Source organism: Ruditapes philippinarum, unplaced genomic scaffold (genome assembly GCF_026571515.1).
Source record: "Ruditapes philippinarum isolate M1 unplaced genomic scaffold, ASM2657151v2 ctg9693_1_1_1_1, whole genome shotgun sequence".
NCBI classification, from domain to species: Eukaryota; Metazoa; Mollusca; class Bivalvia; order Venerida; family Veneridae; genus Ruditapes; species Ruditapes philippinarum.
The window spans coordinates 17,023-35,084 of NW_026865323.1; the positions used below are offsets into that span (position 1 = coordinate 17,023).

The 18,062-nt window shown below is 32.4% G+C and overlaps 1 protein-coding gene across 1 annotated transcript; it reads right to left on the reverse strand.

Moving 5' to 3' along the window:
* Positions 1-3,763: 3,763 nt before the first annotated feature.
* Positions 3,764-17,841, reverse strand: LOC132728632 (cell death abnormality protein 1-like). The gene is made up of 7 exons (XM_060714303.1): positions 17,783-17,841; positions 16,476-17,299; positions 15,874-15,982; positions 14,998-15,095; positions 14,016-14,176; positions 5,687-5,735; positions 3,764-5,308 (listed from the first exon to the last, which is right to left on the reverse strand). The coding sequence occupies exons 1-7, from the start codon at positions 17,839-17,841 to the stop codon at positions 4,005-4,007; spliced, it is 2,604 nt and encodes an 867-aa protein (XP_060570286.1). The 3' UTR covers positions 3,764-4,004.
* Between the last annotated feature and the right edge of the window lie 221 nt (positions 17,842-18,062).

Here is an 18,062-nt window from a genome sequence, read left to right on the forward strand (position 1 = left end):
AGATGCAACGCTTCTAGAATTCGGTACTGCTCAGATTAGTTCAACGGTTGTGGATATTTATAAAAATTTGTGACCATGTTTCATCGAATATTCACGCATGGAGGCATGCTTGTTAACAAACCTTCCACAACTGGCAACGAAACTTTTCTCCATGTGTAGCTCGCAGCTGGAAGGGGGTTTCTAGGATGTTCAGGGACCCGCATAACACAGTTATTCTAGAAGTGTGCATGCACGGTGTGAAATGGTCTGTAAAATAGCCTGTGTCAGGAGAAGAAAGGGCTGATAAATATTTTGTTCAATGTAATTCCTGCAAATTTTCTTGAAAATAACTTATCGGAATAGTATTGGAAGTTGAAGAAATGGTCATATTATAAATATTTTTGTCGCCTCCAAAACTCATAATTTATTTAATATTTTATTATCTGCAATAATGAAAACAAAATAAGGGTCATACAATATATATATTTAATATGAACATATTCGTTTACATTTGATAAAGTTTATGCATTAACAAATCCAATTTTCACTGACACATTTCAACGCAAAAACACAGATATTCCATCTAACCCATCTCACTCTGACCAAAAATGCTTATTGATTTCATGTGATTGGTTGGGCAATAAGTTTTTAGATTGTCAGTTCTCTGTCGTACATATTGCCTCAATAGTGAGTGTGATTTCCCCTAGTCATGGTCAATATCTGAATAGGCGTCGGAAAGCTCCTGATAAGTGTCCGGATGTGGTGTGGCAAGTGATATCAATGTCCATTCCTGAACAAGACCGTTGACGAGCTCAATCCTTGGTGACGGTTGTGGAATCCGGGCTTCTGCAAGTCGCCTCTGCAGAATGACCCAGGCATATTCTAAAGGATTAAGGTCCATAGAACGTGCTTGCCAATACATCCGCTCGATTTTTTACGGAAGTCAAATTACAAACTTTACATTTTGCTACTTTCTAGGCAAATATTTTCACATTTCTTGCTATCTTGCTATTTTCTTCTGGCAACAAGCAGCATCTAACATTGCTTAAAATCATTATTTAAACATTATGAAATTTATGTTTTCCCTTTCTAAAGAAGTAGAAATTTATTTGTTTGTGCCTTTTAAAACAAAATGAAAGATGCATGCTTCTATAGAACGAAGGCACAATACTGGTTCAGTCTTGTTAAACAACCTCCTCATATTCGTTCGTGGTTTTGGTATCAGCATAAACAGGATTTAGATACATATTCTTATCTTCGGTTGAGTTGTTGCTAGGCAACGTGTTAGTGTTTTCTAGGATACCCAATGGCACACTATCACTAGTACTTTCTTCCAGTATAGCATACATGTGATCTGGGGAATATATACAAACACATATTGCAAACATAGCACTTCCGTATTACATAAGCACTCAAGATCTACATATTTGTACTGGTGGCGGTTAAAAGGCCAAAATTGGTTTATCTCTCCTACTAAATAAAAGGTTGTATAGAAAAAAATAAAAGTTTACACACGTGACCTAGAGTACAAATAGTGTCTGAATTCAAGAAAACTTATATGTTCAAATATATATCTTAATATGTATTAATGCTTTACATCTTAACACGTAAAAGCAACACTTGTTTCTATTGGAAAGTAGAATTGCTGTTTTCCGCTCTCATCTAGCATACAATAAAATGTCTAACACTCTTCTGAATGAGACATACATATGAATTTCCGTTAACAACAGATAAACGTAAAAATAGTTTAATTTTCGTGATATATTCTGAAACAGGTTGAGCAATGATGACAATGAGGACATTAACTGGTATTAATAATACATATATATACAAAAAGACAAATGTTTAAAATGTTTTGAACAATGGTTTAATCATTGAAACAGTTTTCTGTTATCTTCAGGACCCGTTCATTTTGTACTTGTTAAACTAATCTGTGGTTGAACTGTTATATCAATGCATTGATGGTTACAGTAAAATCGTCAGAAGACGTTTCAAAACATTTCAACTACAACATGTCAAGTGTATATGTAAAAATAAAAACGAAAATCATTATATTTTCTTTTTTTTAATGTTGCTGTAAAATGTTGGCATTTTCAGTTAATATACAACATTTTGTAAAAAATATTCAAGTTCAATTTTTAATTATTACCAGAGTTGATTGCATTTCTACTTGCTGTAGGTTCATATTCATTCTCAGCGAAATCTCCCGAGTCTTCATTTAATTCACCTTCACGTCTTTGTTTAATGATGGTAAAAAAATAATAATTATAATTATAAAAAACTTATAAAATTATTTATTGTTTAATCTAAGTACATGTATTATGAATACGTTATGCATACTTTGATAAGGCATATAGCATTGTTAAAATGACTCAGGTTATTTATATTGACAGCCGTTTGTACTAGGTCTTATCATGCTGTTTTGAATTTTATAACTAATAATATATAGGTCAAACACGATTCTCATGGAAGTTAAAGGATTTCAATTTGTCACGACGGTGTAATTTATAGTCCAAACTAACTTTCCGGCAATGAAGACAACTAAAGATGAAAAAAAATATTTTGACACATCTTAAGCAGCATGCCTCCAGTTTCATGCTTTTTGCATGGCAAGTTTGAAAAAGGTTTTAAAAACAAAATATTATAATTTAAAAGTAAAATCTGAAGTAATTCATACATTGCAAACGACTATTAAATCCGCGTAAATTAACAAATAAAAGTGGTGAAAATTTGCAAAAAAAAGTCCTTACTACGTTATTAACGCAGCCAGACAAATGCTGCTAAATCAGTCATTAATCACACAAAGCATGTACATTATTACTTGACTCCTTGTACTCCTCTGAAAATCTTTGTACATTTTCCTCAAGTATGATTTTCTTGAAACATTTTGGCTTATCTAAAGGCATGCAGCCTTAACGTACAATATTGTTTCGTTATTAAATACATTAGGAAATGGTTATTTCATATATAAACTGAACGTGTGCTTTCATCTTGGAATGTTTTTAATGTTGAATTAACTTGATTGTCTTTGTATCTTTTATAAAATATGTAAAGTATAAAATTGTATTTTACCGATGTCTGATTAGGGCAAAAGTCATAACAATTGCATATACTCCAACTATAGCAACGAATATCACCAGAATCATGGCATCATCAGATTTCAACACAAGCCATTCCTTACCTAATAATGTAGAAACGTGGAAAACCATAAAATGAAATTTTGAACGGTACAACTTAATAAACGCCATAAGTATAATTTCATTTTCTTTTTGATTTAACCTTATTTATATTATACGGTATATAATAAACTAATGTAACTGTCATGATAAATGTTTAAGTAAACAATAGGAACGAGCTTATTAAAGAAGGTACATTGGGCCGTTTCGATTTTTGATTTTGATCATTACCAGCTTTTCACAGTTCATGCGTGAAGTTCGTCCCTACGTATAAGGTTATTGAATTAGTAAAAAACACATGTATTAATTACTTTCATGAAGAATTACAGAAAAGTAATTAGTTAAGTACCAGTAAATTTACTAAGCATGTTACTTGAACCTTACCATCAATTTAATTTGCTAATAAAATTGTTCAATAATTCAGTTTAAATTTATAAGTGTACAAACATAAATCATCGAGATTATACCTTGAGAAGATGCATCTTCAGATAAAACTGCATCACATATACCAGTTTCTCTATTACATAATTGTTTAAAACAAGATTTACTGCAAACGTTTTGGCAACTTTCTCCGTAATATCCAGTTATACAACCATATTCGCATTTCCCAAATCGAATCTACATACTCTGTCAATGTATGTGTCACTGCATTATTGATTGCAGAATAATCCGTAGAAAGTATTTTGTTTGCATTGAAGACAATATCCTGTTTCACTGTCGCAATATGAACAATTCTTTGAACATTCCTCTTCAAAATCAAAGTTTTTTTCAAATTTCTTAGTTTGCTTCGCTGAATATATGTTATTCAATATACCGAATTTATAGCAATATTTAACATAATTTGAAGAATTAAATCTTACCAATATTGCATGAGCCTTTTTCTCTATTACATGCAAAGTTTTGGCATTCACTGCTGCATTGTTTTTTGCATGTGTCCCCGTAGTATCCTGGTTCGCATCCCAAAGTACATCTACCCGTTATCGAATCGCATTGTCGATCAATGCAGGTTGTGCTACAATTATTGTCGTACGATTGGTCATGTCCATTGCTACTATCATTGGAACCGTGACTACAAGCTCCATTTTCGATATTACATGTGCGGTTTGAGCAAAGCTTGGGACATTGCTCAATACAAAACTTTCCCCAATAACCTGGTTTGCATCCAAAGATACAATAACTACTATCGGCATTACATGATCTATTTTGACAATTGATCGAACATTCCAAACATTTCCCATCTGAGAAATAGTTTCCATCCTGACATTTCGTGCAGCTATTTTTTGATGAACACGAGATACATTTATCAGGACAATCGTTTTCACAGTTCTTTCCCCATTTGCCGTCTATACAATTCAAACAAGGCCATTTAAAGAACGGTTTACATTGAAAGCACTGTCCTGTAAATCTGTTACATTTGTTGTCAAGGCATCCATATGAACAGATACATTTTATTCCGAAGTAAGGAGACTGACACACAAGACAGCCTCCATCTGAATCACACGTTAAACATCCATTTGGACAGTCACGGTGACAGTATTGTCCATATTTAGAAGGCTTACAAAGACTGCAATTGTTTCCGGCATAATTTTCTTTGCAAACGCAATTGCCAGTGTTTTGTTCACACACGTTGTCTTTACATCCCAAAGAACACTTATGATCACATGTTTTTCCGAAAATTCCTTGTTTACATTGTGTACATTCATTCATCATCAAACAAGAAGCGCAATTATTTGGGCACGGGGCACATGAATTACTGGATTCAAAATAACCCTTTGGACATTTTTGGCAAAAAGTACCGTTTAATTTAAATCCGTCATTACATGTAATGCAATTATGTCCGAATGTACACGTTTTACATGGCCACGTACATTTATTGCACATATAACCGTTTCTGAAATACCCAGTATTGCATTGTAAACATGTATTTAAAGTTAAACAATATGTACACCCAGTGGAGCATGGAAGACATGAGAATGAGGAGTTTATATAATGTCCAATGTCACATTTTTTACATTTGTGTACCGAGGAACAAGAGTGACAAGCTTTAGAGCAACTGTAACATGTCTCATTCTGCATCATGTAGTATCCCATTTCACAATCATAACAATATCCATGTGCTTCACACTTGCAACCTTTTGGACAGAACGATTGCACTGAAACCAAAAGACAATATTTATTTAAGTGCTTTTAAAATCTATGTTTTGTTAATTATTTTGAATTTTGCATTATTGTTAATAAGGTCGGAAAATGATTAACATTTGAGACTATTCGGACATATTGATTGTTTCTACTTTATAATAGAAAGATTTGTATTTATATGAGCCGATAAAAATAGATTTTAAAGTCTTGACATTGATGTCATTCGTATCAAAACACACCTAGTGGCTGTCAACTGTTTCTTTTCTAATTTGAAATTAAATATTCCGTAAAATGCAAGTCCTGCTAATTATATTGCAGCATTGATTGATTGACTTTTAATTGACAGAAACAAAACGGTAATTGTTGCTTCAATAAAATAAGATGGCTCTTACCAAATTTTCCTGAAATCAGCAGTAAAGAAGTACATATCAATTGCAACATCTGTAGAATAAAGCATTACATAAATGTGAATACTACTTACTGAACAGTCTAACTAACTCCAACAACTTTAAAAAGCAAAGCTTAAAAAACGGAGATAACAAAGTCACTAGAAATATCCACGATCACGTTTCCGTTATTGTTGTCATTTATTAATGTCAACAAGATAAAGATGTTGCATAGTTTGAGCTTGATATCTTAATTGATATAAACTCTTTCTATTATTTGTGCACAAGTGGTTATCTTGCTAGAATCCGTAAACTGAAGATAGACTTGTTGGCTTTTTATGTATATTCAACGTCTCCGTCTGGAATTGAATTCATGGTATGCTAACGGCTAAATATGCAATCCGCACTGTTGACGACATACTGTGTCCATAAGATATTAAACTACTTCAGAAGGTTTTATAAGAGAATAACTTTGATGTAAGTGAAATTACTTACCTGCTCAATAATCGTTAATGTGTGCATTTTTTAAAACTTAATTTAATGAGTAAATTAAGACGAAATCGTGTATTGTTTATTATCCCTTTGACCTTTAATCACTTAACGTAATGGCCTTATCCTTGCAAGATGTACACATTATTTTATATGCGTAAACTATGCTGAGTTAAACAAGAAACTCGCGTCTGTCTGATTTAATGAATATTTGTAATAATAAGTAAAGATACACACTTTAGATTGTAAGTGAGCAAGCCCTGTTTGACTAATGACTAACATTCCTGCAAAACTATGTGGCAATGTACTCCAAAATACTGTTATATAATTTATAAATGATCTTGCCGTGGATCAAATTAGTTTGTTTGTTTCAAATAATATTCGCATGACTTTATCTTTACATTATTCATTGTACATATTTGCCGTCAAGAGTGAGTAAAAGGAAGAAAAATAAATCAGAACAATTGTGGAAAACATATACCGGTAAATAATGATGATAATGTAAATATAATTTTCATTTTAGATGCCTCAAATATAATGTAACGCATATAGCTGTCACTCATCGGTGAAACTTACTTTTATACTGGAGTCCTATTGAATGTGATGTTTTAGCTGGAAAAGACAGTATGCTTATACTTAATTATCAGCAAAACCATCATAGTGATAAAAGAAGGTTAAAGAAGGTAAGATTGAGTGCTAAACCATATACGATGTCTTTCAACTCATAAATAAAGAACATTTAATTTGATTTGGGAGCAGCTTAACATTTGACCGCATGAGCAATTGTGAAAAATGGCCGTTTTCATTAAATAGCCTCCTATAAGTTCAAACCGCTATGAAACTATGCAAAATGCTTCAATACTGATGAAACTTGGCATAAATGTTGACTGGACCATAGCCTCTGTAACTTCTTGCTCAATCTTAGATTTCTTGATACCATGGCAACGGGGGACGTCTCAAAATTGCCAAAAATCACTATTTTGCATTGTTTTTTTCCCATCAAAACTGATTTCAAAGTGCGGCAACTTTTCAATGGATTGAGAAAGATGGGTGGGTGGGGGGATGGGGGCTTTTCAGCGTTGCTTACACGTTACCTTATGATCGATCTGGGTCATTGTTAGCTATGTCCTAAATTTTCTTGGTGATAATAGCAATGAAGATGACAGCAGTAAACAGCGGCAGTTTCCTCACAGTCTAACCTAGCAAATGTTTCACAACTTAAAGCACGCCCAGAAAAGATCAAAATGATGGCTAAAAGCTAAAACTCTTACTTAATCAAAATGAAATGCAATACCTTACTTAGAGCACAGTTAGACTTTGTGAACATTTGGGTACGATGAAGAAATGTTTTCCTCGAGTGAGATTAGAGGCATTGTACTGTAACTCCTCTTGCCAAATATCACCTTCCTGAACATTATGGTGTGGATGTAAAACGCTTTGAATATTGCACTAAGAAAACAGTTTAATGTGATATGATATTATGTGTTGATTTCTTGTTGAAAGAAAGTTTCTGTTAAACGTTCTGTATTGCCCAATATTTGGGTTTATGATTTTGTTTATTGTGTCAGAGCTCGGGCAATATTTATTCATTGTTTCTTTAGCAGACTATCCACTTTGCAATACCATCAGTATTTCTGTTTTCTGTTGTTTTTTATTTGTTCATAACATAAAATATGTAAGCCATGATATAAGAAGTACAAAATATTGTAGATCTTTACTGAGCCTTATTTATACAGAACAGGTCTATCTTGCATGGCCAATTAACTGTACAATCTTTTGCTTTTGGCAGTTAGTACTATCTTAGTGAATTAGTATTTTGTATAGAAAACAAAATGCTACTTTGTTTACATTTTGCTACTTTTTGACAAATAATGTTACATTCAGATCTTCCTTCTTTCGGTGAAAAAAATCCTGCACGCGTAAAAATAGTTTTTGACAAGTTATAAAACTCATGCTTGCCCTTTCTGAAGATTTTTTGTTTGTTTTATTGGGTTTTACGTCACATCGACACAGTATAGGTCATATCGCGACGTTCCAGCTTCACTGGTGGAGGAAGACCTCAGGTGCCCTTCCGTGGATTATTTCAGGCACGAACGGGCACCTGAGTAGAACCACCGATGCTCCGTAAGCTAGCTGGATAGCTTCCTTACATAAAAGAATCCAAAGTCCCTGTCGGGATTCGAACCCACAGCGGTAAGGGGCAAGTGGTTTGAAGTCAACGACCTTAACCACTCGGCCACGGACGCCCCCTTTCTGAAGAATGGATTTTTTAGGCATAATGTGCCTTTAAAGTGCTAAGTACAGGATTTCTAAAAGAAATTCTGAACATTGACTCTTGTCTGAACCAGTGCTAGTATGCTAATACAAGTGTTACAGAAAACAAAGATTTTAGTCAGAGAATGTAAACTTATTTTGTTAATGATTTCTGTTTGCTTGTTTTGTACACACTTGTTAAATACTTATTAAAACATATTGTAGAAGAATAATATAAAATCAAGTTCTTTCATACATGTTGACCACAGATATACTGATATAGTGCTAGCAGTTTTCTTAGAATAATTTATTGTATGATATATTTTGTAAGTAAACTATGTTATAGGTCCCTCACAACCTATTTTCATTCCTGCTCTTTTTCTGTGATCTTCCATTCTATCATTTAAAACAGCCCTCTTCTACCTAGTTCTCCTATATTCTTTGCCTTTCATACTCTAGATGTTCTTCAAATCTGTACTTTGTCCTCATCATTTCTGTTGTAAAGAACTTCTTTTTTCAGTCCGCAATGAACGGAAAGGCTATAATTTATTAAAGTTGTAAATGTTTTTCATTACATATACATTGTACGTGCATGATTTCCCCGTTTTTATGCCTATGCAATGGAATGGTTATATACAGATAATGAGTGCTAAATTATATTTGTTAGTCTATTTTGCTATTATAAGTGCTTAGTAGTGGTGTGTACATTTATCAGACCTTTTTATTTCAAATAAGCTGTTATTTTGATAGAAGGGAAGGAAAAGTAAGTTATTTTTCATTGTTAAATAGTCATAAGTTCCACTTCTGGTTGTATAAAAGTAAAGGACTCGGGGAACTCTGTCTTGCTTTAAGGATTTTTGTTGTGAATTGTAATAGATCAGTCATTGTTAATTCATGGAAGTCTGTCATTCATTGTGCTTATAAAAGGAAACACAACTATTATTCTACTTCTATGATAATTCATTATTCATTTTTTTTGTTGTTTGTGAGAAAAATATTTATAGAAATTAAAAAAAATTGCAGATAAATACTGTGCAATGTAATTGTTTAAAGAAAAGTCAAACCACTAATCAGGTTAGAAAGTCATGTTTTTGTATGTTCATTATTTATTTGATGACTTTCATATTTTTTCCATTGTTCAGACATAATTGTATTGGTATTGTTTGATATGTTTGCTGCAATAGACAAGGGGTCTTAAACAGTTCATTTTTAACTGATCTATGTTAAGCTGGATGTTCCAGGGAAAGAGAGCTTAAGTGCTTGCATAAGTCTGATAGGCGTAGGTGTAACTCTTAAATGAAATAGGTATGACACAAAACTTAAATGTAAAAGGATTTCACGTTTAAACTTTTCCTATGTCCTCCATGTAATGATTGTAGGTCACTGACCAAGTCTCATAACTCAAGCATGGATACCACTGAATAATTCATGTAAGTGAAGCTATGTTCATGTAAGTCATTGTGAAACAGTCTTTATCAATTTTGTACAACCATTGTTTATTCAAAATTCTTGATTTCTTTATGAAATAGATGTTTGTGTAATATGCTTACTGACTGCATAATAAATAAAGATTCTAAATAAAGCAGTAAAAGTACACTAAATCAGTCCGAAAATATACCTCCAAAAACATTTGATTGGATGATTCCAATGTTTAGATTGTAATTTAACCAATGGTTTATAAGATAGCTGAGACAGACTGGTTTGCAGACTCAATTTCGTTAACCATGTACTTTATGACAAAGTAAGTTAGGAATTATAGTTCATTGTATTGTAAAGTGACTCATGAAAATGTCTTTGTGTTGATATGTGCTTTACTGATGTACAAATGTGATGTACAGATGTGTGTCAAAAGTTTTATAATAATAATTACAAGTAAGAATTATACAAGTTCTGGTTGTTTTATAAATTAAAAAAAAAGATGGCGTCAAATATTTTGTCCCTTGATCGGAATGTGCATGTGTAGGATGGGAGAAGCTTTTATAGAAAGAATAAGCATTCATTTATGCTCCATTATTCAACAAATAATGATGCTTTCCAAGCTGGTGATTGTTAAGGTTTTTGCTCACTCTTATTTACAACTGAAGGTTAAGATCTCTGGTCAAGACACATAAGTCTAGCATGGAGTTTTTCTGAATTTATCCCTTTAATCGCAAGAACAAAAAGCAACTGTGGTTGACAGCTCTTGCATTATGATACAATATTATTTTTTTACTTTCAAATTATTTTGCCGGTTTAAATTGATTTAATGTTATTAAACTGATCTGGGGAAAAAATCACAAAACTTTTCTCAAAAGACCATGTTATGTCATATATCATGTATAGTTACTAGTTCTGTCAACAAAGTGCACCCGTATTTCGATAGACTGGTAATGTACCGTCTTTACACAAAGATGTACCTGCATACCCTAGCATTATCCATATACATGCATTGATCTTTATTGTCCCTCTAAATGTGTCTTACATATTTCTTTTTATTTCATTTCCTAATGATATTTATTTTCAACAATTCGAATGTCAGACATTAAAAAGGGGAGGCAAAATTGAAATAATGGGGATGAGGTAACAAGTAGGGGTCGTTGAACTTCACAATGACTTGTTGTTGAATGATAGCCGATTGTTGAATGGTAGTAAGTGAAATAATATTGTAGAAAATGTAGGGATAGCTACAAGTAACCAGTGCCATAGAATTATAAAATAATGTTTCAGTCAAGAAATTAAAAGTAATGAATTGTATTAATGTTGATAAAAACAACAGCTGCTTATTCATAAGTGGCCATTTTGGTCAGTCTATCCTGATTTATTTTTGTCTGGAGTAGATCTGACCTGAAAATAGTTTTTCTTTAATAGAAATTTGATCAATCAAAATGAGTATTTAATTATTGTTAACATAAAACTTAGTTGTTCATACCTTTTAATTATAATGATTGAAATCATTTATAGATGAATCTAGTAGTAGTAAATACAATGTACCACTACTGCTAGGTAACTATTTGTAACAATTTCTGGTAATTTGAGTTTTCTTAATTTTTGAAGAGTACCATATGAAGTAAATAGTAGCTTCATCAGTTATTACCTTGAATTCTAATGATCTGACCTTTTTTACATTCCCCATACAAAACCAGATCTAACTATCAACACAGTGTTTTCCTCTAATCCATAAGTTTACTCCTTATGTGCACTCCAAATGATCACTCCATGTTCCATAATGAGTAGCCAGTTAGTATGTGTAGAATGGTGATGGAATATTATAAGCTTAGAAACAATTTAATGTGCTTCCTTTCCATCTCAAGATTATTTTTTTCGTTCGTAACATTTGAAAAAGGGCATTACTCTCGTAGATTCGGCCAATAATAATTAATACTAAAAATACCAGCATGTGATAGATTTAAAATCGACCAATCGTATAACCCAATGCAAAATATGTTTGGTCAAATTGTAATTTAAAATTGACCAATCGTATAGCCCGATGCAAGATTTGTAACAGATCCTTGGGTTTCCGGAATGCATAGTTAATGCATTTTGTAAATTGCTGATTTCATATTATGTAATTTATTCGTTGAAATTGCTATTTCATGTATGATGGAACAGGTTTTTATAGCTAAAATATTCACTGTATAAAATTGACCAAATTCAAGTCAGTTTTGTTATCTTTTATTATCTAAGTTCTTTACATAGTTTACAATGTACATGACCCAATGTGACTCGTGGCAAAATGATATTATTGATCAATAATGAAAATTAATTGTGCGTAAAGTAACAAAATATACAGTTTGTTGAAAATAAGTCTGCCTATTTGTATTCTGCCTTAAAATCATACGATATACAAGACAATAATGCTATCATAGGCCAAGATAAACACGAATATTATCGGGTATTGTTTATTAGGATACGAGTTTTTGAATTCTAAATATTAATGTAAAACTGATATATATCAAATTGAATAATTGTATGGTAGAAGACTAAATTGCTTTTGTAAGGAAAAATATATAATAATGTCATTAAACCAACGTTTCCATTACAAGACATTCATTCCGCTACATGTCTTTCAAGTGTTTGAGTAACCACATTCTACAATAATCACATTAAAGCGAAACGCGCAATACATTTAAATTGTTCTATGCAATATCAGGGATCTATATTACTGATAGTGTTATATATATCCGTGTTAATATCCTGGCAAAATAAACAATGTATATCTGTTTGTGAAAAAGGGCAATGCAATTAAATGATGCAAATAAGAAGCATGAAATTGGCGAGTTTCGTATAAAAGTGGTACAAAGTAGAGAATATATAACCATATATTGTTAAGAATAGGTCTCCAATAAAACTTGTTAAACAGAGATGAATGATTAACGAAGCTAACGGGATGGAAGGTGTATGAAGAAAGAGATTGTATAGGCAAAAAGTTTTCGTTAATGTAATGAAATGTACAATGACTCGACACTGGACTTTGCCTATCTTGGACCAGATGCAACGCTTCTACAATTTGGAACTGCCCAGAGTGGTTTTTCATAAAGATTTGTGACCGTAATGTTTATCGAAAACACGTGGATGTTCACGAATGGGGGCATGCTTGTTAACATTCACAACCTGCAACGAATCTTTCCTCCAAGTGTAGCTCGCAACTGGAAGGGGTTTTTTAGGATGTTCAGGGACCCGCATAACACAGTTATTCTAGTAGTGTGCATGCACGGCGTGAAATTGACAGTATAATAGCCTGCGTCAGAAGAAAGGGCTGATAAATATTTTTTTTAAATATAATTCCTGCAAATTTTGTTGAAATTAACATTCGGAATAGTATTGAAATTTTGAAGAAATGGTCAAATCATAAATATTTTTTGTCGGCTCAAAAACTCATAATTTATTCAATACACTATTATCTGCAATAATGAAAACAAAATAAGGGTCATACAATTTATATGTATATGTAATATAAAGATATTCATTAACATTTGGTAAAGTATATGCATTAACAAATCCAATATTCACTGACTCATTTCAGGCAAAAACATATATTCCATCTAATCCATTATCTCTTTGTTGACCAAAAATGTTTATTGGTTTAAGGTGATGGGTGGGGTAATAAGTTTTTAGATTGTCATTCCTCTGTCGTACACATTGCTTCAATAGTGAGTGTGACCTCCACTATTCCTGGCCAATTCCTGTATAGGGTCCGGAAAGCTGATAAGTGTCCGGATGTCAGCAAGTGGTATCAATGTCCATTTCTGAACAAGAGCGTTGACAAGCTAAATCCTTGTTGACAGTTGTGGCATCCGGGCTTTAATTCGCCTCTGCAGAATGTCCCAGGCATATTCTTCATAGTCCGTTCTGGCCAATACGTCCCCTCGATTTTTTACGGAGGTCAAAATTTAACTTTGTTTACAGTTTGCTATTTTTTAGGCAAATAATTTCACATTAATTGCTATTTTCTTCTGGCAGCAAGCATCTAACATTCTTTTAACATAATAAAATTCATGTGGTCCCTTTCTAAAGAAGTAAAAAATTATTTGTTTTTGAGGCATAATGTACGTGCCTTTTAAAACAAAATGAAAAATGCATGCCTCTATAGAACGAAGGAGTCTTGTTAAACAACCTCCTCATATTCATTCGTGGTTTTGGTATCAGCATAAACAGGATTGGTGTACATATTCATATCTTCGGTTGAGTTGTAGCTAGGCAACGTGTCAGTGTTTTCTAGGATACCCAATGGCACACACTCACTAGTAGTTTCTTCCGGTATAGCATACATGTGGTCTGGAGAATATATACAAACTCATATTACATACATAGCACTTCCGTATTACATTACATATAAGAAAATTTGTACTGGTGGTGGTTAAAAGGCCAAAATTTGTTTATTTTCTGTTTACCTCTCCTACTAAAGGTTGTATAGAGAACACGTGACCTCGAGTACAAATAATGTCTGATAAGAAGAAAACTTGTATCAATGTTTCATGTAATTCGGGCTTGATTAGAAGAGATCGTATGTAGCTGTGAACATATATCTTATGTATTAATGCTTTACATCTTAACACGTAAAAGCAACCCTGGTTTCTATTGGAAAGTAGAATTGCTGTTTTCCACGCTGATCTAGCATACAATAAAATGACTAACACTCTTTTGAATGAGACATACATATGAATTTCCGTTGTTAACAATAGATAAACGTAAGAAACAGTTTAATTTTTTGATATATTCTGAAACAGGTTGAGCAATGATGACAATAAGGACATTAACTGGTATTAATAATACATATATTTACAAAAAGACAGATGTTTCTGAACAATGGTTTAATCATTGAAACAGTTTTCATTTATATTCAGGACCCGTTCATTTTGTACTTGTTAAACTCATCTGTGGTTGAACTGTTATATCAATGCATTGATGGTTACAGTAAAATCGTCTGAAAATGTTTCAAAACATTTCAACTACAACATGTCAAGTGCATATGTAAAAATAATTAAGAAAATCATTACTAGTATATTTTCTTTTTTTATGTGGCTGTAAAATGTTGGCATTTTCAGTTAATATACAACATTTGCAAAAAATATTCAAGTTCAATTTTTAATTATTACCAGAGTTGATTGCATTTCTACTTGCTGTAGGTTCATATTCATTCTCAGCGAATTCTCCCGAGTCTTCATTTAATTCACCTTCACGTCTTTGTTTAATGCTGGTAAAACAAAAAATTAAAGAAAATAATTATTATTATAAAACGCTTATACAATTATTTATTGTTTAATCAAAGTATTATGAATACGTTATGAATATATGATAAGGCATATAGCATTGTTAAAATGACTTAGGTTATTTATATTGACAGCCTTTTGTACTAGGCCGTATCATGCTATTTCAATTTTTTATAACTAATAATATATAGGTCAAACACAATTCTCATAGAAGTAAAAAGGATTTCAATTTGTCACAACGGTGTAATTTTAATTTATAGTCCAAACTAACTTTACGGCAATGAAGACAACTAAAGATAAAAAATTATTATGACACCTATTAAGCAGCATGTCCCCAGATTCATGCTTTTTTCATGGCAAGTTTGAAAAAGTTTTTAAAAATAAAATATTATAATTTAAAAGTATAAAATGAAGTAATTCATACATTGCAAACGACTCTTACGTTTTTAACGCAGCCAGCAAAACAGTGATGACAAATGCTGATTAGTACTTGAATCCTTGTTTTCCTCTTAAAATCTTTGTACATTTTCCTCACGTACATTTTTCTTAAGTATGATTTTCTTGAAACATTTTGGCTTATCTGAAGGCATGCAGCATTAACGTGCAATTGTGTTTCGTTATTAGGTACACAAGGAAATGGTTATTTCATATATCAACTGAACGTGTGCTTTCATCTTGGAATTATTTTAATGTTGAATTAACTTGTTGTTGTTTTTTTTGCATCTCTTATAAAAAATATCTAAAGTATAAAATGTATTTTACCGATTTCTGATTAGGGCAACAGTTATAACAATTGCATATACCCCGACTACAGCAACGAATAGCAGCAGATTAATGGTATCATCAGATTTCAACACAAACCTTTCCTTATCTAATAATGAAGAAACGTGGCAAACAATAAAATGAAATTTTGAACGGTACAAAATAGATTACATTTACATATCTTTTAGTAAATTATAGCACACTAAAAAAATAAACGTCATAAACGCAATTTTCTTATGCATTTTATTCTTATAAATGTTATACGGTATATGGTAAACTAATGTAACTGTCATAAGAAAGTTCAATAAAGTAAACAATATAAACAAGCTTTTTACAGAAGATACACGCGGCCGTTTTGATTTTGACATTTTGATTATAACCACCGTTTCACAGGTCATGTATGAAGTTCCTATGTATAAGGTGGTTGCATAAGTAACATACACATGTATAAAATACTTTCATGAATAATAAAAGAAAAGTAATTAGTAAAATACCAGTAAGATTACCAGGCCTTACCATTACTTTAACTTACTCATAAAATTGTTCAATAATTCAGTTTAAATCAATAAGTGTTTTTATATAAGTTTGATCGAGAGTTATACCTTGCGAAGATGCTTCAGTTAAAACTGCATCACATTGTTTGAAACAAGATTTGCTGCAAACGTTTTGACAACTTTCTCCGTAATATCCAGTTTTACAACCGTACTTGCATTTCCCAAAATTACATACTCTGTCAATGCATGTTTCACTGCATTCTTGATTGCAAAAGGAACCGTAGAAAGTATTTTGTTTGCATTGTAGACAATGTCCTGTTTCACTGTCGCAATATGAACAATTCTTTGAACATTGCTCTTCGCATCGACTTTCCCATTTTCCATCCACACATTGAACAGTTTTATCACATGCTTTATCATGGTCTTTACACCGTGGCATGCACATTCCATTTTCTACGTTGCACTTGTTTTGAAAGCAATTATCTGGACAATGTTTATCGCAAAATTTTCCCCAATAACCTTGATTGCAACCGAAATTACAAACGCCGCTCTCTGCATTACATGAGATATTTTGACAATTGGTGGAACAGTCCAGGCATTTCCCATCTGAAAAATAGTTTCCATCCTTACATTTTGTGCAGTTAGTATCCGATATACACGAAAGACATTTATCTGAACAATCTTTTTCACAGTTCTTTCCCCATTTGCCGTCCACACACTCCAAGCAAGGCCATTTAAAAAACGGTTTACATTGATTGCACTTTCCTGTGAATCTGTCACATTTGTTGCCATAACAACCATCTAAACAGTTGCATTTTATTCCGATGTAACCAGCATTGCACAAGAGACAACCTCCATCTGAAGCACACGTTAAACATCCTTTTGGACAGTCACGGTGACAGTATTGTCCATATTTAGAAGGCCTACAAAGACTGCAATTGTTTCCAGCATAATTTTCTTTGGAAACACAATTACCAGTATTTTGTTCACACACGTTGTCTTTACACCCCAAAAAACACCTTTGATCACATTTTTTTCCGAACGATCCCTGTTTACATTTTGTACATTCAATCAAAATCAAACAAGAAGCGCAATTATTTGGGCACGGAGTACACGAATTACTGGATTCAAAATAACCTTCTGGACATTTTTGGCAAGAAGTACCGTTTAATTTAAATCCATCATTACATGTAATGCAATTATATTCGGATGTACATGTTTTACATGGCGATGTACATTTAGTACATCCATACACCTAGTATTGCATTGTAAACATGTATTCAACGTTAAACAATCTGTATAACCATTGGAGCATGGGCGACATGAGAATGAGGAGTCTATATAATATCCAACATCACATTTATCACATTTGTTTACAGAGGAACAAGACTGACAATTCTCAGGGCAACTCTTACATGTCCCATCCAGCATCATGTAGTATAGTATCCCATTTCACAACCATAACAATATCCATACGCTTTACATTTGCAACCTTTTGGACAGAACGATTGTACTAGCTGAAATTAAAAGATATGATTTATTCAAATGCCTTCAAAGTGAATGTTTTGTTAATTATTTTGAAATTTTGTATCAAATGGTATGAAGGTGGGAAAACGATTTACATTTCAGACTATCTTGACACATTGATTGTTTCTTCTTTATAAAACATAGTTAAAATAGAAAGATTAGAACTTT